Source organism: Gekko japonicus, unplaced genomic scaffold, assembly GCF_001447785.1.
Source record: "Gekko japonicus isolate JY-2015 unplaced genomic scaffold, Gekko_japonicus_V1.1 scaffold376, whole genome shotgun sequence".
NCBI lineage: Eukaryota > Metazoa > Chordata > Lepidosauria > Squamata > Gekkonidae > Gekko > Gekko japonicus.
In genome coordinates this window covers 633,852-661,174 of record NW_015164675.1, presented here as the reverse complement: position 1 = coordinate 661,174, position 27,323 = coordinate 633,852, and the positions used below count along the sequence as shown (strand labels likewise).

The window sequence follows — 27,323 nt, the reverse complement described above, 5'->3', positions numbered from 1 at the left end:
ATTTAAGCAGAGCCATTAACTATAGGTAGATACCAATCAGTGAAGAGAGCAGTGCTGAATCCACAGATGGTGAATGATGCCCTCCAAATCTGAGAGGAAAGCGGGTGGAAAAGAAGAACAATATTACAGTAATGACAACACCCTGTGAATTGGATCAGGCATTAAACAAAGGGTCATAGAGGTATACATGCTCTGTGGAAAAAAATGGGGAGGGGGTGGAACCTGGAAATCTTGTCCAATGACCAAGCATCCTTTCAAGTGCAGCACCCCCTAGAGTGGAAATGAAACTAAGAGAGCTGAATGAAGAAAGTAGCGCTATATACGAGGATGATCTACTCCCAAGTAGTAAGGCACTGACAGGCTAGCAAAAAAGAACAGCCAGTGTGCAACCAGTCCAAGTGATATGCCTGCATGTGAGAGTGAACAATGAAAAAACAACAGGTACACTTGGAAGGGGCTTTCATTATATTATTATTCTCTGGATTTAAAAAATGAATCCCAGGACGTCTGCTAGAGAAATACTCGTTTGCATAATCTCTCAAGCTTCCATCGTCACGAATACGAGCTCACCTTTGAGAAGTCTGAGAGCAACCCGTTGGCCTCCGTCCCGCCCGCCCTGAGCGCGGAGGGACCCGCCTCTCCCCTCCTCCTCTTCCCTACGTGGGGAACAGAGAGACGTCAGGCCGGTCCGGAGATTAGCAGCAGCTTTAAACGGCTTCGGAAGCAGCACAGGCTGGGAGAAGCGGGCGGAGAGGTAGTGGAGCGGCCGCCGCTTTCCTTTTGCCTAGTGCGTCACCCAGGCGCTCGTTGCCTCGAGGAGCCCCGCCATGCCCCAGACAGTGGTTCTGAATGGCCCTTCGCCGTGGGGCTTCCGGCTGGTCGGGGGCAAGGATTTCAGCACCCCCTTGACTATTTCGAGGGTGAGTCAGAAAAAAAGCGGGGTCTTTTTTTTTCCTGGTCAGGGACGGAGGGATACTTGGGAGAACGCCTCAGGAGATAGCGGGGGAAACTCCCATAATTGCGCTGGTTGGGCAGAGCTTGAAGCAGTGCGCGTCTCGTGGGGAGGGTGGTTACCAAGCAGCCCTTAGGCGCCCTTTTCCGTTCCGGGGGAGGGGGGGAAGCAATGCCTTTTGTTTCGTCCCTTTCGCCACACTACTGCTGCATCCTTTCGAGGCAGCCTGGGGAGCCCCTGCAGACCTCTGTCTGTCTCTTTGGGGAAAACAGAGGACAGGCTCTCTTGCAAACCGCCCGGGAGCGGAAAATCTCGCGGAGGCACTTGTTGCACGTCAAGCCGAGGTCCACCGCTTGCTGCCGCTGCTGCAGACTTTCAAAGCTGATACAGCAGCGTGACTCGAAGCGGGAGGGCTTGCCTGGTAAAGCAGTCGGGAGAAACTGCCTGCTGCCATCCTAAAAAGACAAGGACTTTGCAGAGGGGGAAATGCAAGGGACTGTTTGTCCAGCTGCTTTGGTTTTCAGTGAGTTTCAAAGACCGGAGGGTGTCTCCTTTTTGGATGCTACAATGGAGGAAAAAAGAAATAGACGCGCTGTTAGCCGGGATCGGCATGAGCTAAGAAAAGCTGGGTAGCTACTTAGTTTTTGGACCTCAGCCTGGAAATAAGGATCTTTCAAAACAGAAGATAGAGCTGCTGAGTGACTAGGAAAGCTCCGGTTATAGTTTAACAGAACTGTGTTTCTTTTAACCGGCCTACTGGGTCCTATGAAGTCTCTTCTAGGAAAGGCAAGTGAAAAGTTGCACAAAGCTGACTGTGTGGATGATAACTCTGGCCGCCTATATATGCATTACAACTAATGTTTGTGCAGGACATAGCGCCTTCAACCTTTAGAAGTCTGTGGATTTTATGTATCATAATTCCCCCCCTTCGTGGTCACTTCTTCATGGAGACAAAGTAGGAACCAAATTGTTCCCTTGAAAACTCTCCTGAAAGCCATGACATTATACCAGGGATTACTTTGATGTCTGACAGGCAGATCCTACACATGTTCACTTGGAAATAAGTCTGCGTAATTTCTGAATAAACATGGAGACTGAGCTGTTAAAACGTTACATTTGCAGCCCTAAGCACATCAACTAGGAGGGAGTGTTCCAATGAACTCAGTGGGTAATGGATCTTAAAACATGCTTTTAAGATCACACTACACAATTATTAATGTGCCTCCTGACTGTGACACTTTATTTCCAGAAGGTGGTGGTGAAAATTTAAATGGATGGAGTTGGTGATTCACCCATTTTAATTTTCACCACACCTATACACCTACTAAATATTCCGGCTATGAAACATAAACTGGGTACTTGTGCTACTTTTGGTAACTGTTCCTACTATGTTCCAGTTACCTAGCACAGGGTCCCACTTTTGTGATATTGTTACAAGCTGCTCCTGAGTTACCAGTGCTACGCATGCTTAGAGTTGTGGTGTTTTGTTTTTACACTCCTGCCCTGAAGCATTCCTGTATAATTGATAACAAAAAGGTTGCCTTGCAAGAGTATGAGATGCCTGGATTTTCTTGCAATGAAAATGGACTTTCCCTTTCATTTTTTATAATGAAAACCAGCAGTTCCTCCAATACAGAAAGAGGTGCTCATATGTTTAGTTTAAAAAATGAATGTACCTTAGGACCATCATGAATAAGCAAGCTGCTTCCAGGAGGAGTCTGGCAACTGGCAGTATGCTCTTCTCTCAGAGAATGTCTGAAATGCTTACTTCAAAAGATGTAGTTTCCTGTTACACAGAGAGCACGTATTTAAAATATACAGAACATCTGTGTATTTTTTTTCATTATATCGAGCTAGACGTCAAATCAAAACACCGCAAATACTAAATAGCCCAGGAAAGCCCGATCTTGTCAGATCTCAGAAGCTAAGCAGTGTCAACACTGGCAAGTACTTGGAAGGGCAACCACCAAGGAATACCAGGGTTGGGAGGCAGAGGCAAGTAATATAAGCCACCTCTCTGAAACGTCCTAGCCCCACTAGGGGTCACCATAAGTCACCATGACTTCCAGGCTCACAAGCACACACACACGTGCACACACACACAAATACTCATCCCCCCAAAAAAAAAAAACCCACCTCAAATACTGTAAGGGATAGCCATATAGAATGTGAAAGTAGTTTCTTGTGTTCCCCCTTTACACAACTTACATGTATTTCTCATATATCATGCTTCTGATACACACCATTCATATGCCATTTCCGTACACATACAGCATTCACATAGTCAGTGGGTTAGCCTAGGTTTCAGTAGTGCCACTTTTTCTGCTGAACCCATCCACCTTTTTTTTTGGACCATCTGTTCCTAGGCTTTTTCCTTCTAACAGTTTTTTAAACTTTGTTCTCCGCAGTTGGTACATTCATAAACATTTCATAACACATGAGCAGCTGAGTGGCGGAGCTCTTACAACCAGACGTTTCAAAGGGAGACCACAGTCTGAGTTTACCTCCGTGGATTTTGTTTGGCTAATTGGCAAAACCACTATTCTTTTGCAAATCTAAATGCCTTTTTTTGGCACCACATTTGCCTCAGGATACAGGACTTTGAACAGGGATTATACATTCTGAAAGCGGCTGATCATCAGGACCTGCCAGCCTCTCTGCCTCCAACTATTAGTAATTTTTTGTGGGTTTAAATTGGTATGGCAAAATTAACTTTACCAACTTGAATGCTTTAGAATGCAAAACAAAGTACCTTTAAAAAGCAATGGGAAAAGGAATTTCAAAAGAAATATTAAGCATTTTTAATCAGCATGAGAAAGGAAAACAGTACAGTAATCTCACATGATAAGAAAACAATTGACTACTCACTTTGAAACACAAATAATAGCATCTGATAAACTGGCCACCAGCCTTACCATGTGGGGCTAGACTCTTTTTGCATCAGAATCTTCTTTTATAAAATGATTTTTAGGGAATGAGAATGGGACAGAATTGGGCATGTTGTATGCTAGGCTTGTTAATACAAAGCTAGCCTTGCTATGATCTAATCCAACAGTAATTAAAGGGTAGTGTTGTATTTTGCCTTTAAACATAGATCTTTTGGAGCAACTTCATCTTAGATGATGACCATTCTAGTCTTTATTACAAACAGTACTTCAATTCTTCATAAACAACAACAACTTTTTTAAAGATAGACGGTTGCACATGCTTTAAGTCAGGGGTCTGCAACCTCTGGATCCAGAGCCAAATGTGGCTCATTAGTGAAACAAATGTGCATGCATTTGTCATAAAGTTGCAGCTAACTGACTGTGACCTCACAGAGTTTTGAAGGCAAGAGATGTTCAAAGGTGGTTTGCCATTGCCTTCCTGTGCATAGCAACCCTGGACTTCCTTGGTGGTCTCCCATCCAAGTACTAACCAGGTCTGACCTTGCTTAGTTTCTAAAATCTGACAAGATCAGGCTAGCCTGGACTATCCAGGTCAGGGCTTGAACCAAATGTGGCTCTTTTTTAAAAAGTTTTTTTTAAAAAAGTGTTAAGGCACATTGAAGGCAAAGGTGGCATGTTAGAGTACCCACCATGTGAAGGGAATGGTAGGCAAAGGTTTTTGTAAGACTGAAGGGCTGTTCTAGAGATTCTTTATTGCAGTGAAGCTTGTGGATGGCCACTTTCATAATTACCATCAGCAAAAAGAGCCTCATTTCCTTCCATCCCTGGCATTAGATCTGCACTTCAGGGCAGGCTCACAGCTTACTCATTATTCCATTGACAGGTGTTTCAAGATGTAAACCACCTGCCAACCACAAACCTCACTAGGCAAGGGACATGCCCACTTTCCTGGAACATGGGTGCCACATTAGGGAATGGTGCTCAGAATAGCCACAAGTGGCATGTCAAAGAGCTGCAAAGCCATGAGTAATCATCACTGTTTTACAGAAAAGCAAATGATAGGACTGAACTACAAGTAATCCAAGTACGAACCATGTGAAGATTTAAGCCAGTGCACTACAACTATTGCACATGGTACTTCTATGCATATTTATTGTTTATTGTGACATCTTGGGTGTGCCACTTTCTAATAAAGAACTTGAAACAGTGTTTGGGTGCAGAAACTTTATTATTAAGCAACACATCAGTTATAATTAATGTTAAGTTGTATAATTTCAGATATGCAAATAGGTTTTCTTAGGCCCCTGCCACACGGCAGGGGAAAAGCCGCCAAAAAGTGTGGCTTTTAAAAGCCGCACCAAAGTTGAAACGGCGCGGCAGGATCCCACGGATCCCCTGGCCGCGCCGCCTTTCTCCCCGGCACGATCAGACGCCGGGGAGAAAACACAGATCGGACGGCGAGCCAGCCGAACTGCGCATGTTGGAGCATGCACAGTTCGCCTAGGAGCCGGGGACGCGCCGGTGCAAGGATGCGCCGGCCATCAGACTCCCGGTTTGCGGCGCACCATTGGGATGAACCACCTCGGTAGGTGGTTCCAACTTGAAGCGGTTTATCGCGTGGATGGGCCAGTTCGGGGACGGAAGCACTACGCTTCCCAGATTTGTGGTGTGATCGCGGCCATTTGCTCCACCCCCGAACCGTCCCGCTCCCGGCCCAAATCCCCTTGTGTGAACAGGACCTTATACTGTTTTTTGTGGATATCTTGCTTTGAATTTTGAATGGTTTGGCTTCTTTAAAAGGTTGCTGATCCTTGTCTTAAGTTCTTTCTCTCTTGTTAACAAGTTCTGTCTTACAGACATTGAGAATGTTTAGTATTCAGTTCAGTGATCATATCATAAACCTTTACATCTCCCTTATGCTGCCTTCATAATAGTTGATTATTATTTTTTTAAATAAAGGATATACATTCAAATGGATAACTTGTTTTGTTTGTATCACCTTTGTAGCCATTTGTGTTTGGAATAGGTATGCATAATGGCTCATAAAGCTGTCACAGATACTGCAAGGAGAAACAGCTGCTAAAAGGTGTTTTCCCATGTGTAGCCACAGAATCTGTTTCTCTGTAACTATACAGTCTGGAGAAATTCACTGTAGTAAATGGGAATCACATGTTGAAATGTTTAAGTAGATTATAAAGACAAGCAAAATTTGTGACTGCTCAAAACTTATTATATTTTTAACATACAACTTGAACATATTTGTCTGCCAAGCTCTGAGTATTCCTATTCTGAGTAGGTTTTTCTTAATCCCATCATTCTATAGGGAGGGGTCAATAATGCAGGAACTTAGTAGTAACAGGCAAAAAACACATCACAAGGAACTGATGAGGAGTGAGTAAAGTGATACAGACATCTGTTAAAGAAGGGCATAATAGATACGCCCAGAGGGAAAGCAGTTGGTCTCTCAGCAGCAACACATTGTGTTTATTTTAGAAAGTCTGCTTGCCACCCTTCATCTTGATGAAGTTTCAGTTAGGTACTTAATCATGTCTTGGGGTTTATTTAGTAGCTGTCATGTAGTGAAGGTTAAAAAATTGGTTTGGATGATAAAATCTTTATATTGTTCATGGATACTTAAAAAATGGTCCCTTTTGAAATTAGCCTCAGTGCCAGAGTTTTCAGAGAGTTACAGCTTTCCAGGTAATATCATGTTGAAGCAAGAGAAGTGTGGAAGAAAGAATTTACTGTAATTAGCACTTAGATTTTGGTTTCTGTAGGCTTACAAGGCTGTGCCAAAGTGCTTTGTATATGTTTAGCCCTGTCTAAGTTAGTTGCTTATTAATATCATTATTTATGAGGGTACCAGTAGTTGTAGTAATACTGTTGGCTGAAGTTGTAAAGTCACAATTGTGAATGTAAAGCTACAGTGATAATGTTTAAGTCAACATGATTGCTTGTGCTTCAGAGCAATAATCCAAGAAAATCATCATATTTATCAAAACATATCTGATTAACCAATAAATGGGCAATAGTTAAAGGGGAAAAGTTTTTAGCACTCAAACATCACTGATTAAACTAAGGGTACATAGCAGCTGGGAAAGCACAACATCACAGTGCCTTACAAACATATACATTCTAGTTTGTAGATATACATTAAAATGAGGGAAAGGAATTATTGAGGATGCAAACTATGGAAAATTCCTCAAAGGTGAGCTATGAGCATTGACGTTGCATGGAAAATTTCAGATCCATCTGTACAATTTACATCAAGCCATTGCTATACATTTGCTTAACAATGTTAACATGATAGAGAGGATGTGCTACTAGGACTTCTGTTAGTCGATATTCACAAGTAATACATTTAAGGCCGGCGATTGCGTTGTTACTTACACAGCTGTCAGCTATCAGCTGATATTCCCTAGCATTCCTTGTGAAATTAAAAATAGGAAGTAGAAGCATTACATGGTAAGAGGGTTTTGGGTATGTGTGTGTTTTAAAGGTGCTTTGTTTTCGAAACCACAGCATTAGTCTCTCAAATACTGTGCTTTATTGCTTAAGTTGGTTTTACTTCTTTAGTCTTGAACACATGTGCCCACTGTGGTGTCCTATGCACTAGCATTTTGGATGAGCCTGAACAGTATTTTAGTAATTAATCTAGGCTTTTTTACTTAAAAAAGAAAAACCACTGTTCTGCCAACTAAAGGATATGAGCAGTGCAGTGCTACTAACACTAGTGCAGTGCTACTAACTCTGCAGCTTACAAAGAGCTACACTGACAATCACCATGCACCAAAAGAGCCACATGACTCATATATGCCCTGTGTACCACCCCACCAAACATACTCATACAGTGATATAAGATTTAACTATTAATATAACTTTTTAATGACCAAATGCCTCCACACCAGCCCGTGTACATCTGGATCAAGGGAAGGATTGCAAGTCCTGCTTTATGACGTCCTGTTTTATGACACAAAACAATAATGCTTCATTATGTTAAAGGCTGCCCAGGTGGTGAGATGAGAACACAGAAGCTGCAGAGAAGGGTGAGGGTTTATTGAAGAGCATGCTCCCTTTATTTCCATCTTTGGCACTAAGCCCAGAGTTCGCTTGTGCCTCCTTGAGTTCTTCCAGTGGGCAAGGTGTCAAGGTGGGAACCAAATACCAATACCCTAGCTTGGATTTGCTTTAGACAGCTCATTTCTCAGCTTACACCGTTTTAGCTGCAATGCAAGAAAATAATCATACTAGCCTTTGAGGGTCATACCGCAGTTTTACATTTCTGTGCTAGCAGAACATCTAAAATGCTGTTAGTTTATGCCCTTAACCAAGCTTTTTTTTGCCATTGAGTATTAATGTAGGTGCCTAGTGTGAATTGCTGATAATTCAGGATAGGAAATCAGGCGGAAGGAATAATTCTTGTTGTTCCATTCATTCGAGAACTGTCCTTAGTGGAAGCTTAACAAAACACTCTTCACACACCCTAAACACTTTCAATCTTTGCCAGGCTGGACAAAAAAAAAATTCCCTAATGGAGGGGATTTACAGCACTTTTACAATGTTAGTCTAATGACGTCAACATTTTTAAAGCAAAGCTTGAACTATTGTTCTCCTGACACAGGTGTTCAAAGTCATTGTTGAAAGATATGCAAACATCAGAGTGCATACTTTGAACTTAAGACTGGATGTAGTGGGGGCTTCCTCATTCTTGTCTATTAGCTGCTACTAGACCCCAACCAAGCTTCCACGGTGGGCTACCTACTAGTATTTTCTTTATGTTTTCTGGCCTATTGAATCCAGAGTGCACAGTTCTGTGTGCATTTTATTCTCTCTGGCTAGCTCAAAGGTAGCCAGAGCATATATATGTTTAACTAGTGACTGAAATATTTTAGAGTCTAAATTAGCCCATCTGCTTCATGAATCCTCTTTGCAAACCCTCACTGGGTGCTCTGCAACTGAGCTTTCATGTCTGTTTTATGTCCTTTTAGCTTTTGACCTAGCATGACTTTCACTTCTTTCTGCTCAGACTCCCTGCACTGCTGGGTTTGTTGTACAAAGCTTCTCTTGCTGTAAGACCTACTGGCTTCCCTAATGGATATTTACTTCAAGACTGCCTTTAAGCTGATCTATTTGCTGTTCTCTCAAATGACTTTGCTCCTGGAATCACAACTTCATTTGCTTTAGAAGCATCTCAGTCTCCAATCTGGCTTAATCACACCAGCTCACAGTTTCTCTCAAAGGAAATACAGTCCCATTTTTTAATGCCATACCTGCACTGAATCAACATTTTTAGCAGTGAAACAACTGAAACATTATAAAATAAAAAGTATCAAAGGCTTCAAGTTTTGTGTCTGAAATACATGGGAATAGGATTGTATTCTTAGTTCATAACAGCTGTGGTTTAAAATGATGTACTTATACTTACACTAAGGTCCCTTTCATACAGGTACTTTAAACCTCCTTTTGCTTCTGAAGGCAATTTTTTTTAAAGTTGCACATACCTAAAGAATAAAGTACCACCAAAAAAAGCCCCAAAATAGATCAAAACAGATTTTGGAAAACCCAGATTAAAGCTTCATTAACTGGGAGGATAGCATTTTTTGTTTCCCTTCAGAAGCCAAAGTGGGTTAAAGATTCTGTATAAAAGGGTAAGTAAATGTGATTTCTTGCTATGTAATTAGATAAGTACAATACTTACACTTACAAGTGTGTAAGCAGAAGAAAGGTAGTTTAAAAGGGGTCATTGTAATATCGGCCTCCTTGATGAGTAGTTAATTGTGAACACTGCACTGCCACTTAATATGATAATATAGAGATAATATGACACATTACAGAAAATGGTAAAATATACAAGAAACATATGCTGACATTACTGGACCGAACAACTGAAAGAATACATTGGGAGATGCCATAGATATGTTCTTGATTTTATGAGTTAAGGGGACAGTTTTGCTTGATTCAGAAATGAAGCAGAAGTTTTCCTTATGTTATGAATTAGACAAGCAAATTGACTTTATTTATTTATTGGAATGGATACATTAGTGACATTTAACTCATAGGCTGGAACATTGCTATTTTGCAAATTTGGCTGCTCCCCAAAGCAGCAACCTCTTCTCTGTCACCTATAATGTTAGGTTTCATAACGTGACATAATATGACTGGACTGAACACTGTACTGTGCTCAGGTTGCCAGGTCCCCCCTGGCCCCTGGTGGGGGTTAGGGTTGCCCGCTTTGGGTTGGGAAACTCTTGGAGATTTGGGGGTAGAGCCTGGGGAGGACAGGGACCTCAGTGGGGTACAATGCCAGAGAGTCCACCCTCCAAAGCATCCATTTTCTCCAGGGGAACTGATCTCTGTAGTGTGGAGATGGGTTATAATTCTGAAGGATTCCCAGGTCCCGCCTGGAGGCTGGTATCCCTATCCTGTGCCCATTCCCCTTGACCTTTACTTATAGGAGATAGGAAACTTTCATCTTGGTGACTCCATGTTGTGCATTTTGAAGGAGAATGAAATATGGAGGCAGCCATATGGCAATTGAAAAATCGAGTTAGTAAATGACATAGTTGGACAAGGCAATCGCTGTGGTATATTTTCTTTTCTTTTCTTCACTCATGAGATAATTATGTGATGCTCACAACCAGGATCTTACATTTTAACAGCAAGCTCTCATACTGTGGAGAGAATAGTTGCATACTGTGAAATGTGTGAGTCTCCAGAGAAAAGATCTGAGCCCTCCATAGATCAGCAGCTGGAGGCAGCCCTCACAAAGGCGGCCATTGATTCTGCCCTCCCAAATTCTTGGCACAAAGAGAAGTTGTAGGTGGTAGCTCTCAGAAGGTTGGAGAGGTGATGGAAGGAAAGGTCCTTTCAAAATATCCTGCCTTCACTATTCCTTAACTGAGCTAGCTCAACTTATTTGGAATTTTTGTTGTTGCTTCTCATTCATTGATCAAAGTCCCCCCTCCATCTAATACTATATTCAGGTGAGGCCATCATAAATAGTATATATCAATCCATACAAAGGGCATAATGACTTGTCTGTGCAAAACTGTACTTTGCAGGAAAAACGTGAAGGATTTAATTTAAAAAACCTAGTAAAATATTGACACCTAGTTTTAATAGCAAATAAGTGCGGGAGACAGTGATTCCACTTCATTATCCTCTCCTCCTGCAGACCCTCCCTTTGAATCAGCAGTGTTGATGAAGCCCTGCTAACCCCGAGAACAAAATTTCAGGGAGTTCAGTGGACTTCAGTGGGGGAGGGAAATGGGAAAGTCTTGGGGGAAATCGTATCAAGTATGACCCCTTCCTGTGTACACACATTTAAGATTTTCACCAGTTTTCTTCATCTTCCTACTTAAGAAAGGACCTGAAGAATTTAGTAAATAAATAAATAAAAGGTGCTACACTGTGGAACTTTTTTTCTTTATGTAAACCCTGACACTGAAACTTGCAGTGCATACTTATACAGACTTATTCCAGTCTAAGCCCATGGATTTTGATGGATTTTGATTAGGGTTGCCAGCCCCCTCGCTGGAGATGGGGGATTCCCCGCCACCAGGCCCAGCCTTTCATTACTGATCACCTGGCTGGCGGGGGAAATTACCAGGAGCAGGAGGAAGGCCCAGGCTACATTGCCAGTTATGCAACAACGTCAGTTCCACTGTGTACTGGAAGTGGGGTCATCATGGTGACACTCTGGTATTTGGGAAAAAACTCCATGGTATAAGCCATTTCTACCATAGAGTTTTCCCCTAAATGCCAGAGTGTCACAGTGACATCACTGATGTGATGTTACTTCCGGTACATGCCAGAACTTGCATCACCGCGTCACTGGCGACCTAGCCTGGGCCTCCCTCCTGCTCCTGGTAAACCCTCCCATCCCCCACCGATTGCCAGGAGGGACCTGGCAACCCTTGTTTAGATTAAAGTAAATCTACATAGGGTTGTATTGTTAGTGGCTTATCTTCTAGTCCTGGCCCTGCAGCACTGTTTCAGAATCTCCCTCACTCTTGGAAGCTTTCATTGAATCAGTGCTGAAAACGAAACCTACAATATTGGTTTATAAATATTTGATGTTGATTAATAAATATGATATGCAAAGTCTCAGAAATAAATGGAATATGGGGCTAGATCACTATTTTTTGCCAAAGCAATGGGATATAGCCCTAAATTTTATCCCTATTGTTTCTATGGACCTTAAGCTGTGACTTATTCAGCAAAGATATACTGGACACCACAGAGATAAGTTAAGGATTAAGCAAAATGTCTAATTGTTAATGCTGTAATTTACAAGATGCATCTCTTAAACATATGCTTTGGACCTGTCCAGTTATTCAAGCTTTTTGAGAAGAGGTAATTTTTTAATTAGTTTTTTATTAGAATATGCATTGATTTTTTAGGATGCTTATATATATTTACACTATTTGCCTGTCTCTTGAAGACTAACTAATGATCAGTGAAAATGAACTCTTTGTACACTTACTGTTGCTAAAATACTTACATCAACAGAAAGATAACTTCCCACCTCCTGTAATCCAATGAATTGAGGACCGTATGACCATATCTGCCAGCTGGAAAGCTGGAAAGAAACCTTTAATGGCATAATAATACAACAATAAAAAAACAAAAAACTTAACACCAATAAATATATATACACATACATAAAAAAGCGGTCTCCACCAAACAGAACCTATTTAAAATTAATAAAATGGAGGGGAGAAAGTACATTTAAGTATTACAATCTCTAACCTTTAACTTCCATACACATGATATGAACCCAGCGACAGATGCAGTAATTTCAGGAGATTTGTCAGACAGCAAAAAAACTAAGTCATTATTAGACAGATTTTGCAGAAGAAAAAAGGGGACAGATGAACGGAAAAGAATATGTTGCACAGAATCAGGTCCATTGTAAAGATAGGTACAGACTCTTTCTTTATAAGGAATACCCTTATATCTGCCTATCAAAACAGTCGAGGGAAAGATGGTTCAACCTGGCAAACATAAAAGCTCTATGATGTGAGGGATTTGCCAAATTAGAAAAATACTGGGCCATAGAGTCTTGAGTGGGGAAAAGACCAAGGAAACATGGAGAACAGACTCCAGAGCTACCAGCATTAATTACTTGAGCTTCAATGTCCCAAATCCTGCTTCGGACAATCGAAAGAATATCCATTTCACCAGAATTGGCCAAAGAATCCACATCAATACCAATGGATTTGATTTTAGACACTATGAATTGAGACTGAGGTATAAGGATCCACAGGGATGAGAGCAGTAAGACTATTAGGAGGGGGGCTAACATGGAGATGAAGCCAATACTGCCCTTGATTCAATAAGGTGTAAACCCAACTCAGCACAGAGAGTAGAATAAGTAACAGAATTGGGGAGCCCAAGTATCCTGCACAGAAATAAAGTGTTAATACATTCAACCCCTTTAGAAAAACCTTGGATTCACACAGGAATCCCATATAACAGGCAAGAGATGGCTGTAGCCTGGAAAATTCAAATGGTAGATGACCATATGAACATTTGAACATATGACGTATAGACAGCATTTGCTCATGGACATATTTTTAGACATTTGGACACCTTTTAAATGCTTATCTGTAAACTTGCCAACATTGTTGTTATAGTTTTGTTTTTTTAATTTCTTTTGGGTTGGGGTAATGAAAATTCTAAAAAATTTCAAAAATTAAATCTTACACTTACAGGACCACCCCAGCATGTGCTTGTGTGTATGTAATGTATCTTTGTGAGCTCTGTGTTACAGAGTCCATGAAAAATATGGATCCTGCCTGTCCACATCAAAAGTATATTTAAATCAAGACAAATACCCCTTGGATTATCTAAAGAAAGTACCATGTATTAAATTGAAGCTGTCCCATATATAAAAAGTGAGCATTCATTGGACCTTGCCCCAGGGAATGTTGTAGATTCTTTCTTTCACACATTCTTACTGGATTCTATTGTTTTGCAAGAGTCCACGCCCATATAAGCCTGGGGTCACACACACACACTAAATAATTCACATTCAATCCACTTTCCAACTGGATTTTGCCAGTTCACACAGTAAATATCCAGTTGGAAAGTGTACTGAAAGTGGATTGGAAGTGGGTTATTTAGTGTGTGTGACCACTGCCTAGATCTACCAGGGAAGGACATTCTTTAAATTCAGTACTTCAATACGTCAGAAAGTAATGTACTGCTTCCACTACAGAAACTAGTAATGTCACAGTCAGGCTTTGTTGCTCAGTCTGCAAAATGCATACAGTCTTATGCCTCTGAGGTCATTACTTCAGTCCAGGTATGTCAGCCTGAGCATAACCATCACACACTAACAAATCAAAAGCAGTTGGCTTAATTGATAGTGGTGGCTTCTGTTTCAGCCCTGTGATCCTGTGATGAAAGCAGAAGTCAGGGTACCATTGTCCAGCACAACTGCTCGACTCAGCTATTTTCAAAACACAATAGAATGCTTTCGAGATCAGAAAATTTTCTAGTCTAGACAAAACAAAATGTACTGGATCATCCACAAGAAGGTGTTCTGCACTAAATCACTTCATTCAGCATAGGGTGTTCATATTAACTCTTTCTTCAGAAGGTGTTGATTTTGCTTTTTTGTCCCTGAAGGACATTAAACTCACATCATTGCCAAAGAAGCTGATCTTTCTTGAAACGACACATAAGAGATAATTGTGGCAATGCATGGAGCTTGCAATCCATTTTTAAAAATTAACACCATCAGATTGACTTGTACACAACCTTACATAACCATGACATCTGTTTAAGGAACAGAATATTATATCATTGTTGGGTGGAGGAATTTTCTTATTAATCAAAATGTGTTACTGGATAGATTTATATAATTTTTTAAAAATGTTCTTTTAAATCTTAGTGCTATGCATGAGAAATTTTACTCCAAACAAAATCTCTGCTCAGATCTTTAGCAGCAACTGACCTTTAGATTTAGTGTAAAGTAATTCGAATAAATTTAAGTTACTTGACAAAATTCTGGATAATGTTTGTTGTGTTACATGGTAAGCAACTAGACATGGTAGCATCCCTGGGTCAGACCTGGGGGGCACCACGGCCATTTTAGAGTCTAACGCAGGTGATTTTTAAATGCCATGAAACACCCCCCATGGCTGTTAAAGCACATAAAAAGGCACATGAAGGGCAACAAGAGTGCCATGTACCACCATGCTGTGGGCCTGATCAGGACTGAGCCCTTGCAGAGTTTTTAAATCACCAATGTTAGGCTCCAAAATGGGAAAGCTGTTGTGTACAATAATAGACTTATGGTTCTTGTGATTCTTTAATCAAGAGAAAACCATTCTAAAGAAGAAAAAGAAAAATGTTTTGTAAACAGCATAAGGTAGTACAGCCAATGTAGTTGGCAGTGAAAGAAGGCTGGTTCCACACAGGTTATTTGTCTGGAATCAATGCTGTTGGGAAGCTGTTTTTGTTTGTTTGTTTTCCTTCTTTTCTTCTTCCTCACAGCATTGTGATGTATTTGTTTTCCAGGATTTTTTTTTAATCTTTGCCAAATCTGCAAAGCCTAGATGATTGTCATTTGGGTGGGAAAGCTTGCATTTTCCCAGTCCCTCCCACACGACAGTAATTTCCTCCTGCTTTTTCCCCTGGGGCTGTCATTTCATTCCACCACCCTCCCAACTCCAGAAGGCTTTTTTTGGTTGTTTTTTGTTTTGTTTTGTTTTTAAATCAGCATTTGAATATCATTATCAGGATTGGCCTAAAGGCTTTTGGTGCCATAGGCTGTCTGGCCCAGGCACCTCCACTGCCAACCAGCCTGGTAGGGTTGCCTACCAGCCTGCCAACCAGCCTGGTAGGGATCCCCTATCCTGTTCCTGCAATCAATCAGGTGGCCAGCAGAGGAACTTACCAGGAGCAGGAGGGAGGCCCAGGCTACATTACTGGCAACATGGTGGTCTTACCAGAAGTGATGTTACCAGAAGTGATGTCATCACATTGGTGACATCCAGGCAATGCTCTGACATTTGGGCAAAAGCTCTATGGTAAAAGCCTTTTTTTCCACAGAGTTTTTGCCCAAATACCAGAGCATTGCCGGAACGTCCCAACGTGATGATGTTACTTCCAGTACACACCAGAAGTGATGATGTAGCCTGGGCCCCCAACCTGAGCCACCAGCCAGCCAACCAACAGGTGTGTTGTGGGAATACATGGTAAAAACAAAAAGGGGTAGAGACTTACTTTCTTTTTTAAAAAAATGAAAACTGGGAATTATGAGAACCTTGTAGATATATTCTTATAATGTTATATCAATATAGCAATATTCAATTGTAGATTTTTTAAAAAAGAACACCTTTGGGGATGGGGGGATGGTCACTGCTGGGGGACCAGGGCAGGGGAACTACAGGGAACCTTGCCATGTGGAAGCCTCGTTCCCTCTGCCCAGTATTAGAAGTCTCAGCAGAAACAGGGAGATTACACAAGCCTGTTCCTGCTCTCAGATGATATATATTTTTATTGCCTCAGGGTTTTTTACTTCCGAAGTCCATCAAGATGCCAGATGTTGGCTCTCTAACCAATAGTGAACATAACTGTATACAAAGAACACTGATGGATTAAATTGAGGTCCCACGTAATCATGTCCTGTTTTTAGCAGTGGTCAGCCATGTGTCTCCAGGCCGCTCAGCAGGAAATGAAGACCAAGAGCATTTTGCTTCTGTAGATCCCCATCACCAGTATAATAAAATAAATAATAAAAATAACAACAACAACAGATTTCCTTGATATGCCCTCCATTTGTTTTCATTTGTGGTTTCAATATTTAATTTGCTATTCCTGCATCAACCCCCCCATGTCAATGATTCCTTTTCAGTATGTGAAAGTAATTCTCTGTATTTTAGAACCATCGCATACATGGGAATTAGATGTTCTTATCTTCCTGTATGCCCTGACCTGGATAGCCCAGGCTACCCCACTTTCATCAAATCTTGGAAGATAAGCAGGGTCATGATGCAAATCACATCTGAACATCTCTTGCCATAAGTCAGCTGTGACTTGTTGGTTAAAAAAAAAGTCTGTGTTTAGTGAACTCAGACAGAAGGTTTGTTTAACTTAGGTTTGGTCTAGCTTCCCCCCCCCTCAAAAAAATCCAAAAGAATCTGGGTCCATTCTTGCTAACTGTATGTATTCAAATGCAGGATTTTTAAATATGACTTTTATTCTTTGAACATGGGATTGTCCATCCTTAATTGCATCAGTGGTCCTTCCATGATCTGTACCAGCTGCTAGAGTCAAATTGCTCAGAACTATTATGAGCTAATCCGTTCAATATGTGCCATTCATTCACAACTTCCAGCATTTAGAACTATAATTTATGAATAACCAAATGACATCTGAAGACGTCCAGTGCCATATATCCCCAAATTTGGTTCTTTGCATAGTTGCCTCAGCCTGTATTTAAATCCCAGATTTTGTCCAATTTATGTACTGTGGGATCTAATTGCATTTATTTACTTAGAAAATGTATATGCCTCCTCTTTAAACTGCTTGAGAAGTCTCATCTTTAAAACAGTAAAAACAATGATATCAGTAAGAACAAATAAAAACAAAGTCAATATAAATAAAAACATTACCAATAAAAAGAGCTAATAAAAGCAAGCTGGAGTACAGAAGGGCTTAAAACAGAGCAGTCTAAAATGATGTTGATAAAACAGTCCAAAGGCTAGGAGCCAACCATAAGTCAGCTAAAAATGATGGAGCTCCTTAGTTAAAAGCTAGGGTAAAGAGAAATGTTTTGGCCTGATGCCTAAAAGAGAGTAAAGCAGGTGCCAGGGGAAGAGCAGGTGAGACACCATCACCCCAAAAGTCCAATTTATGGTTGCCATCCACCTTGCCTCTGAAGGTGAGGGCACAGAGAGCAGGGTTTGCAAAGTCGGTCTCAGGTGGCAGTCTGGGCAGTATGGGAGGAGGTGGTCCTTCAGGTGTCCTGGCCCTCAACCATTGCTATGCACAACTGATCAACACATGTAGATCACAGTGACTTCAGGCCCAATCTGGGCTATTTTTAATACACAGGATTGAAGTGGAAACACGATACCAGAACCCTAAAATGGGATGGGCAACATAATCCCTAACTTCCCTGTTCTACGAGGCTGAGACAGCTCTGATTTTATTGTTTTAACTTTTTATCCCCTTTTATTATAGCATTTTAAAGCATAAACTGCATTAGCAGAAAGGTGGGAAGAAAATAAGGGGAAAGATGCCATCTGTGATCCATAATAATCAGCATGCTTGCTTGTAAGGCAAATAATATAGGGGAGATAATAAAAAGTTTTTAAAAATAACATTTATCTCATGAGAAACATGATTTTACTTACTATTTTTTTTAAAAAATGAACCACCTTAATAGAGCAAGATACAATAACCAAAAACATCAGAGAACTGTTTTATTAGATAAAATTATGCTGATTAAATTTCCAAGTATGTGGAGGCAACAACCAAATACTGTGTCCGTGGAAGACATTAGTGCCAAATTATGTACAGATTTGTTGGCCATTGAACTGCTTATATTACATCACTGTAGATTAATCTTGCCCCCCAAAAGAATATTTGTTCTGATTCAAGTGTAACACCCTGTGATTACAAGGTAAACTTTGTTTAGACTGTAGAACTTCACATTTTAAAGACAAACTACAGATGTTACCAGGATATGTCATTAGTTTCCCTCACAAAGAACTATAAGCTTTGCAAGATTTTGGCACAAATACAAAAACAGTAGGGAGAGAGCTATGGAGATTTAATAAACAGCATGATATTTCATGCATGACTGGAAAGTGACAGGTAATTTGAACAGCAGTCAAAGAAAGCTGTTGTGGAAGATAACACCTCCAAAGGAAGCTATTAGAATAGCAGGACACTGTTGATGGCTTCTTCTAATCAGAGAAACAATTTCTCACTTGTCCCTTATTCTTGAGGAAGTGATCCCAAGCATGTTATGAAACAGTGAAACTTGGAAGTTAAAGCTGGGGCTTTCCAAAAGCCAAAAACACTTAGACTCGGATCGCAAGCCTGTTTACAGTAAAAGGACTATCATTTGTTTGCTTTCTGAATAAGGTTCAATTGTAACAATGGTCAGGATCACCTCTCTGAATTTAGCAATGCCCAAGCTATATTCTTCTTAATTTATTTCCTACATTTTAATCCCACCCTTCCTCAAAGGAGCTCAGGACAGTGTACAATGGTCTCCCCTTATGCATTTTACATTCAAAACAACCCTGTGAGGCACGTTAGGCTGAGAGAGTGACTGGCCCAGGGTCACCCAGCAAGCTTCATGACAGAGTGTGGATTCGAACCTGGGTCCCCCAGAACCTAGTTGAATATTCTAACCACTGCACCAAGCTGCAATATTTGAAATGTGGAACCCGAACTGAAATTTTACACACTTAACCATTATCTGCATACCGAACAGACAGAGTGAGTACACTACATTATCTTTCTGCTAGCATCTCCCTCTTGCACTCCAAGTACTTTCTGGTCCTTGTTTACCAAGCCACTTTGGAGAGGGGGAAGGGGAAGGGGAGATGAATGTTATTTGGCAAGCACCAGAGACTCTGTCCATTGAGGAATGGGAATATATTGTGTAGTTCTTAGTGCTCAACTTTCCTGCCCCTAAAAGAGGAGATAACCTCTCTGCCCATTGTGTAGTTCTTAGTGCTCAACTTTCCTACCATTTGGTGTAGGTGGGTCTGAACAGCTGAGAGGAAGAAACCAGAAATGTGGAAAATGTGGAAGGAATTCAGTGTCCTTTCTTCTCCACTTAGCTACCTTTACTCTTCCTCTGCACGATTGGTTTTAGCACTTTTGAGATGAATTATCAAGGATTATTTTATACTATCACTTTCTTCATTAAAAACCAAGTCAGCAAGTAGGCAACTCACTGTCTATTAAGAGTCCATCTGGTATACCCAACTCATTGCATATTTGGCAAATACTAGACTTCATAACCATAGAAGTTATTCTGTTGATTGTAGTGAATCTGTCTTTTATGTCTTCATATGAAAGATCATGATTTAAGCCAAATTCTAACACAAATAATTGCACATGGGGTTTCTGTATTAGTAAAAGACCAGTGTAATACTGGCCGTATTACAGACTACACTGTCAGGGGAAAAACCTAACCCCTTACAAATCTGGTAGCTGAAAATTGTTTCACTGAAATTGGCCACTTTGAAGACATCAGCAATTTTTGTGGTTAACCCCCACAAATAAAATATTCATTCAAATCTAGCCTCTAAAAATAGTGTGCTACTGGTATCTAATTTTCTTTCTACAGCTCAATGGAACAAAATTCTTCTGACCCCAATCCTAATGTGCTTTTCTCCACATTCAGGTCCAATAAATTTGAGTCTGTAACTTCTAAAAACCAAAGCATCATTGTCAACCCACCTTTTCTTTCTCTTGCACAGATAAATCCTGGAAGTAAAGCTGCTCTTGCCAACCTTTGCCCAGGTGATGTTATCCTGTCAATTAATGATGAGAGCACAGAAAGCATGACACACCTAGAAGCACAAAACAAGATCAAAGCTTGTCTGGACCAACTGACACTGTCTGTGAACAGGTAAGTATTTGTTTGCCTTTTCCTGCTAACACATGAGGATTATCTACTCATTTGCAAAAGCATGTATATTGAGCATGTGGTTGGACAGTGGGGCTATACGCTTGTCTGTGCCTTACTCACAAATGTGCCATGTTGTGATACATGGTGGTATATTCCTAGTCACATTAGACTGGATCCGATGGATGCGTGAGCAGAAGGAGTAGGTGTGAGAGAAACCTGTCTCCTTTCCCATCAAGTTTATTAAAAATCTTTTGTTGAGGATGGGGGGAGAGCACCCATGGGCCCTCAGTCCCATATAGCAGGCTCCATCAAACCCCACAGCATGACAGCCTCTCCTGGGATTCAACTCTGGAGGCAGCACCTCCTTGCTCACTCTCCCCTCCACTTCCCTCTTGCCATGCTCACAGCAGCTTCTGTGTGTGTATGGGTGTGTGTGTGTGTGTGTGTGGGGTGCTTGCATGCCTGGACGTCATGGTGACTTCTAGTGACCACTACTGGGGGCTTGGATGTTTTTCAGAGAGGTGGCTTTATATCCTGCCTCTGTGTCCTGAGCTCAGGTATTCCTTGTAGGTCTCCCTTCCAATTACTTGCCAGGGTCAGCCCTGCTTAGCTTCCAAGATCTGACAAGATTGGACTTGCCTGGGCTATCCAGGTCAGGACTCTCACAGCAGCTTCTGATGCACCTTTACATGGGAGTAAACCCTACTGAAAGCAGTGTACCTTCTGAGTGGACATGCCTGTCTGCCTTTCCTGTCCAGCTGCTCACCCATCCTTCCACCCTACCCCACAAGTCACCTGTTTGGGCACCCAGGCATGCTTCCCTGTTCTTTGAGCAGTGGCAGCAGGAGTGGCAGCATGAACAAGGATGCCACCTGCAGCCACCCCTCAGTTGGTGCTTGCTTGTTTATGCAATGGCAGAATGGGTACATGGTTGTAAGGCTCACCTCTCCTACTGCCACACAAGCAAACGAGCTAGGAGAAGGCAGACATGTGGCAATGGTCCCACTGAGGAGGTATGGGCCTTGGCAAATGCCCCAGATCACCAGTTCATGACACCAGCCCTAGTTGGAGGACCCTTGTGAAAAGGATGAAACAACAAACTGTGGTTCCTTTTCTTGTTTACAAACCGAGTCCATACTCAGATTAAACCATGGTTTAGTATCCTGGTTTATAAGTAAGAGAACAAGCCAGTTTGTTTCATCGGATTTGGACGTGATGGCAAAATATGGTTTGTGATGATCCAGGTTGTTTTCAGTATGATCCACACATGAGGGAGGAAGGGAACTTATGAACTAGAAAACTTCCAAGACTCATTCCTGTAATAAAAAAATCAGTGTTACAGCTGAATAGGTCCTATATAGTATCATTCGAAGATGATTGTGCTAAATAATGAATTGCAAAGGAACAAAAGTCAAAGTTCATATTTGTAATTACATTATAGGGAAAATGTTTAGAAGTAAAATTAGAAGAAACTTTTTAGTTAGAACAATAATATATTCAATGTTCTATAGGAATGGTGGTCACCATCCTGTAAAGAGTTTTGTTGTTGCAAAAAAAATAAGGTCAAGGAAGGTCCCTGCCACATGGGGGAAAAAAGTCGGGCAAAAGTGCGGCTTTTAAAAGCCACACCAAGTCGATATATATTTATTAGTAACGATTTTTTTAAAATGCTTTTGGCTTTAGACTTCAATGTAGTTAGAATTTTTTAAAGCAAAGTGTTTACTGTTTGGTATTTATACTCTGCTTGGTTTTGGTATTTTTGATGTACTATTAAATTTTTTTTTAAAAAAAGCCACACCAAAATAGGCACGCGGTGGCGGGATCATACAGATCCCGTGAGCCGCCGCGCAATTGCTCCCCGGCACGATCAGATGCTGGGGAGACAGCGACGGGAGGCTGCCGAACTGCGCATGTCTGAGCATGCGCAGTTTGGGCAGGAGCCGGTGACAAAGTGAACAACAACAACAATTTATACTCTGCTTGGTTTTGGTATTTTTGATGTACTATTAAATTTTTTTTAAAAAAAAGCCACACCAAAATAGGCACGCGGTGGCGGGATCATACAGATCCCGTGAGCCGCCGCGCAATTGCTCCCCGGCACGATCAGATGCTGGGGAGACAGCGACGGGAGGCTGCCGAACTGCGCATGTCTGAGCATGCGCAGTTTGGGCAGGAGCCGGTGATGCGCCGGCAGAGGGACGCGCCGGCGATCCCATGGCCGCGCTTGCCGCGGCCGTTCTGGTAAGACCACCTCCGGAGGTGGTTTTTTGTTGATGCAGTTTTTCGGCCGAAAGGGCCGGATCGGGGACGGGCGCGCAACATTTCCCAAATGTTGCGGTGGGATCGCGCCCATTTGCTGCGCCCCCGATCCGTCCCTCTCCTGGCCCAAAACCTTTCGTGTGACCGGGGCCGAAGTTTAACTTGGTTGTGTTGATGTGACAAAATGGTCATATACTATTGGGGAGAAGAAGTGGGTTGCCACCTAATTTTTTTTAATCAATCATGCTAATTAAGGCATCTTACAGTGCCTTAGCTTTATTTTTTCAAGAAGATATAAAGTAGAAGGGATAATTCTTGGATTTTACTTTTGATTCTTTTCCTTGTTGGAACTAATTCTATGTTCAAAAAATATGAAGTCAGCTACAAATAATTTTTATAGCCTGCCAAAATGAATAATCTTTATAAGGTTAATTTTATCTGTAACAGTTTCATATATGTTTATAAGATTTTCCACTGCAAATTTAAAAAGGCATTTTCTTACATAAAGAGCTACCATTTACTGTTTATACCTCTAACTTTAAAAGTGTTTAGATTTTATGCTCTTGAAAACTGTTTGAAACCTAAGTTATTATTTTAGTATCTCAGAAACCCATTACGGTTTTCCACTTTGTTAGGCCTTTTATAGCATGGATTCCCATTAGTGAAATACAATAAGCATCAGTGTCAGACATGTAAAAGTGCTCCAGTGGCTCTCTCAGTTGTCAGCTGAACCCTGCTTTTGTCTCTGCTGGTCAGCGCTGCCTCTGAAGAGAAAGAACTTAAGAACTTCAGCCCGCTCTCTCTCTCTCTCTCTCTCTCTCTCTCTCTCTCTCTCTCTCTCTCTCTCTCTCACACACACACACACACACACACACACACACACACACATCAGCACTCTTGTGCCTTCTTTTGAAATAGCCTTTCATGTAACTTTTCCCAAATTACGTTTGAAGAGGTTTTTTGACATGGGAATGAGATGCTGGACTTAATAAAACATGAGATGTGCAAGTAAAAATTCCATAAAATACTTGAAGACTATTGGAAGTGAGGATCATGAAACTGCGGAGGAAATCGGGCAAAGCCCCGAGTCAAATGCAGCCCCGGAGCTTCGGGTGTGAAATTGACACGTTTGTGTCAAGGCAAACGGCGCTGTGCTGCGAGGCAGCTCTTGTGAGAAATCACCCTTAATGTCAGACAATTCGTTACATCAGCTTTCTGTTGAGGAACCTGACCAAACTTGCAATGTAGGTCCTTGGAAGAACTCTACTACAAAACAACAGACATGTTTTGTAGAAACATTATACAAGTCTCATGGTTCCTAGGATAAGGGAGCAATCCAAAGTAGTTTTACTCCGAAGTTAGTCCCGTTTTATTAAGGCATTCTTAGCACTGCAGCTAAAGAGGCTAAGTATTTGCTCTGAATTCCAGCAATGGAACACACTATTATTTATTTAGAAAAAAATTAAATGCTGCCTGACGCACCTTACAAGGAGAAAATATCATAAACCAAGGCATAAAAATAGTATAAAATATCACTGTTTAGAGAAGTATGATTAATCATCCATCTGAGTTGATTTAGGTATTGCAAATTCTGAATGAGATGTATGAGATGATTCTTCAGATCCATTTTTCAAACAATATTGTTTTAGTATTCTAAGATAAGGAGATAACAAGGATTTTTATCTCTAGAGCAGCAGTTCTCAGATAACTGTGACTGGACAGCATCATATTGTTCAAAGACAATATGATGTAATGCCAGAATACCAGAATTTTATTGTGTATATAGCCAAAGGCCATCACAATGTAATGCTCTCAACACCACATGTGTTTTCACATGGCTTTAACTAACACATTTCTATACCATAATAAACATTATTGTAGCAAAAATGGATATTTGCAGTTTTAATTAGCTGAACAGGAAGCCTAAGTTTTACAAATGTTTTTGCACTCCATAGAAAGTGACTTAGCCCCGTTCAGGGAATGCTAAAAAAGATAAGAATGGTTTTATTTGCTGAGAGAGGGAATGCATCTCCCTTTCTTGATGACCCTCTCTGTTTTGCCATGCTTTTCTGTGGCAATGAAACGGCTAAAAAAAAGGGAGTGATGGGTGTTGGAAGGCACATCAGACTGTGCAACCAAGTTTGAAAGTCTGTCTGCATTCCACAATTCCGTGGCTCCGTAACATCACTCTAAGTGGCCGAAGGTATGGTTAGAAGTCACATGATTCAGATACATTGCTGAAGCTTAGAAGATATCTATCTGGCCAATGCCTGGATCTCCTGAGAACTTTATACAGGCTGCCTTGAGTACCATGGTGGAAGGAGAGTGGAATATGAATGTAATTAATAATAAATAATGATTGGATTGGATGATGCAGTGAAGGACCATTGCTAAAGTTAAAAAAGGCACCAAAAGAACAGCAAATTTGGGAAGACAATGGTGTGAACAGGTGTGGAAGACGACATGAAAAGTGAAATGAAAACTTTTTTTTTGCAGAGTGCTTGTAGCTGAAAACAGATTTTTCATGGTTGCAATATTCTAAGCCAAAATTCAGTACAAATTAGTGTTGGTATAAAATCTCTTTATTGTACAATGCTATATTTCATGGCTATAATACTTCTGCTTCACAATTCATCTCTTGAATACTGGGAAGATCTGCCACTGTCCAGAACGTACTAGCATTACTAGAAAACACAAAGGACTTTTTGCCCATTAATTTCTCCATGTCAGGTTACAGATGGATTTATGAATACTCAATTTGTTACAAATTAGATATCTCGGTACTTCAGAATTTATATCTGCCTCCAGAACTTAACAACGGCATGATTTTTTTTTAAAAAAAAAATGTGTCTCATAATGGGAAAATCAAGTTGTTTATTTTGCAGTAGGCAAAGTAACTACAGTAACACTTCTGTTTGTTCTGTTTTTAGCTTGGCTTTTATATTTCTTCACTCAGCCCTAAGCAGTCTGTTCAGTACCAAGTCATTCTGTCTGGCCAATAAAGTTACTCACTGCTCAAGCCAGGTCCAGGCCTTTTTTGTTGCTGGATATGAGTCATTCTTTCAGAGCAGCCATTCTCAAAAGAAGAGTACTGCAAATTTTAACCAGGAAACTGCTGCCTTTATTATAAGTGCTCTAGACCTCCTATAACCACCTCTTTCTGTAAACTCAACATAATGTATATCCCATGCTTATGTAAATATACCCATGAGCTCTGATGAAGGAATCCCTGCAGTGTTGTATTTAGAGATTAGAGGCTCAGAGATTGGTTTTCTTTCTTCCAAAACATCAATATCTCTAACTTTTCTACTAATCTTCTCTATTAAATAATATCAAGTCAGTGTTTACATAATATAATATATTTTCTAGATGCGTGAAAAATAAGAAAGTTGAGCATACTATTAGGGAATTGTTGTAACTCATGCAAGTTAGTAGCTTTGTCATAAATTACTGTCCCACTGAGGCAAATAAGAGTAAAATCTCCTAATATGGCTTTTTTACCCCAAGAAACAACTATGAGGGATTCCAGTTTTGATTGGAACTGCAGTGCCATTTAACTAAATGAAACCACCATCACCCCAGGGCTGTAACTTTTGCCCCAGTAGTGAAAAAAGACAGGAAAGATAGAGTGCTCATCTTCTCTCCTTACTGCGGCTAATTGCAGCTCAGACAGGCTCCTTTGGTTAGGCAACCTACACCGATGATAAAGTAAACCTGAACCTTATTCAGTTTTATGCTGAATAAGGTCACACGTGACTGCCCAAAACACAATGTTAGATCTATCCAAAATATAATCTAATTTAGCCCCCAAACTTGCAAGTATTTTAATGTTCAAAGTTTAGTACTGATTAACCTTGAGATTTGGATGAATAGATCCTACAAACTGAATGACACTGATTTAAAGGCAACAGTTGTTTTCCACTGATTTCCTCCTTCTGGTTGCAGCCTACTGATTCTGCCTAACACTGTTCAGGGGGGTACCTGAACCCTGGAGAGAAAAGTTTCATGGGGAACAGGAGATGGAAGGCACAGAGTGGAAGGCAGAGTCACTTCCTGTGATTAATACTCAGCTTGAGATTTTCATTGGATCATACAAACCATTCAGGTGCCAGCTAACTTCAATGATATGCATCTGTAGGACTGCCAGATATCCCTTAAAGGATATGAAGTATTTCTGTTCGTATGGAACATCATGGGTGCCCTTTATTGAAGAACAATACAACTCAGACAAAACACTAAGGCTCCTTGTCTCTTATTTTTGAAATGTTTAAGTTAGCAAACCTCTATTTTGATTTGATTTGAGAAATTTATGGCTAGGCAGGGTTGAAAGTATGAGAACATCCTCTTTGTTGCACTTTGACCTTTCTTCTTCAGCTCAGAAGGATGATGTATGATTTCTTTCTTTAAAAAAATACTGTATGTCCGATTCTCATCTGGCATGTATCAACATAACTTAATTGGTCCTAAGGTTTTTACTGTGTAGCTAACCTTTAAGTTTTAATTCCGGCTAAATTTCTAAAGAGAGAGAGAGAGAGAGAGAGAGAGAGAGAGAGAGAGAAGTATATATATCTATATGTGCTACTTAAAAAAAAAATCAAATAAAGGCAGAAAC

General features: G+C 40.8%; 1 protein-coding gene across 1 annotated transcript in view; it reads left to right on the top strand.

Annotated features, from left to right (window-relative positions):
• Positions 1–678: 678 nt before the first annotated feature.
• PDLIM4 (PDZ and LIM domain 4) overlaps positions 679–27,323 on the top strand; it is a 104,131-nt gene continuing 77,486 nt past the window's right edge. The window contains exons 1-2 of the mRNA XM_015409272.1: positions 679–920; positions 20,301–20,452. Of these exons, the coding sequence (XP_015264758.1) occupies positions 828–920; positions 20,301–20,452 (245 nt within the window). The 5' untranslated portion in view covers positions 679–827. The remainder of the gene's footprint in view (positions 921–20,300; positions 20,453–27,323) is intronic.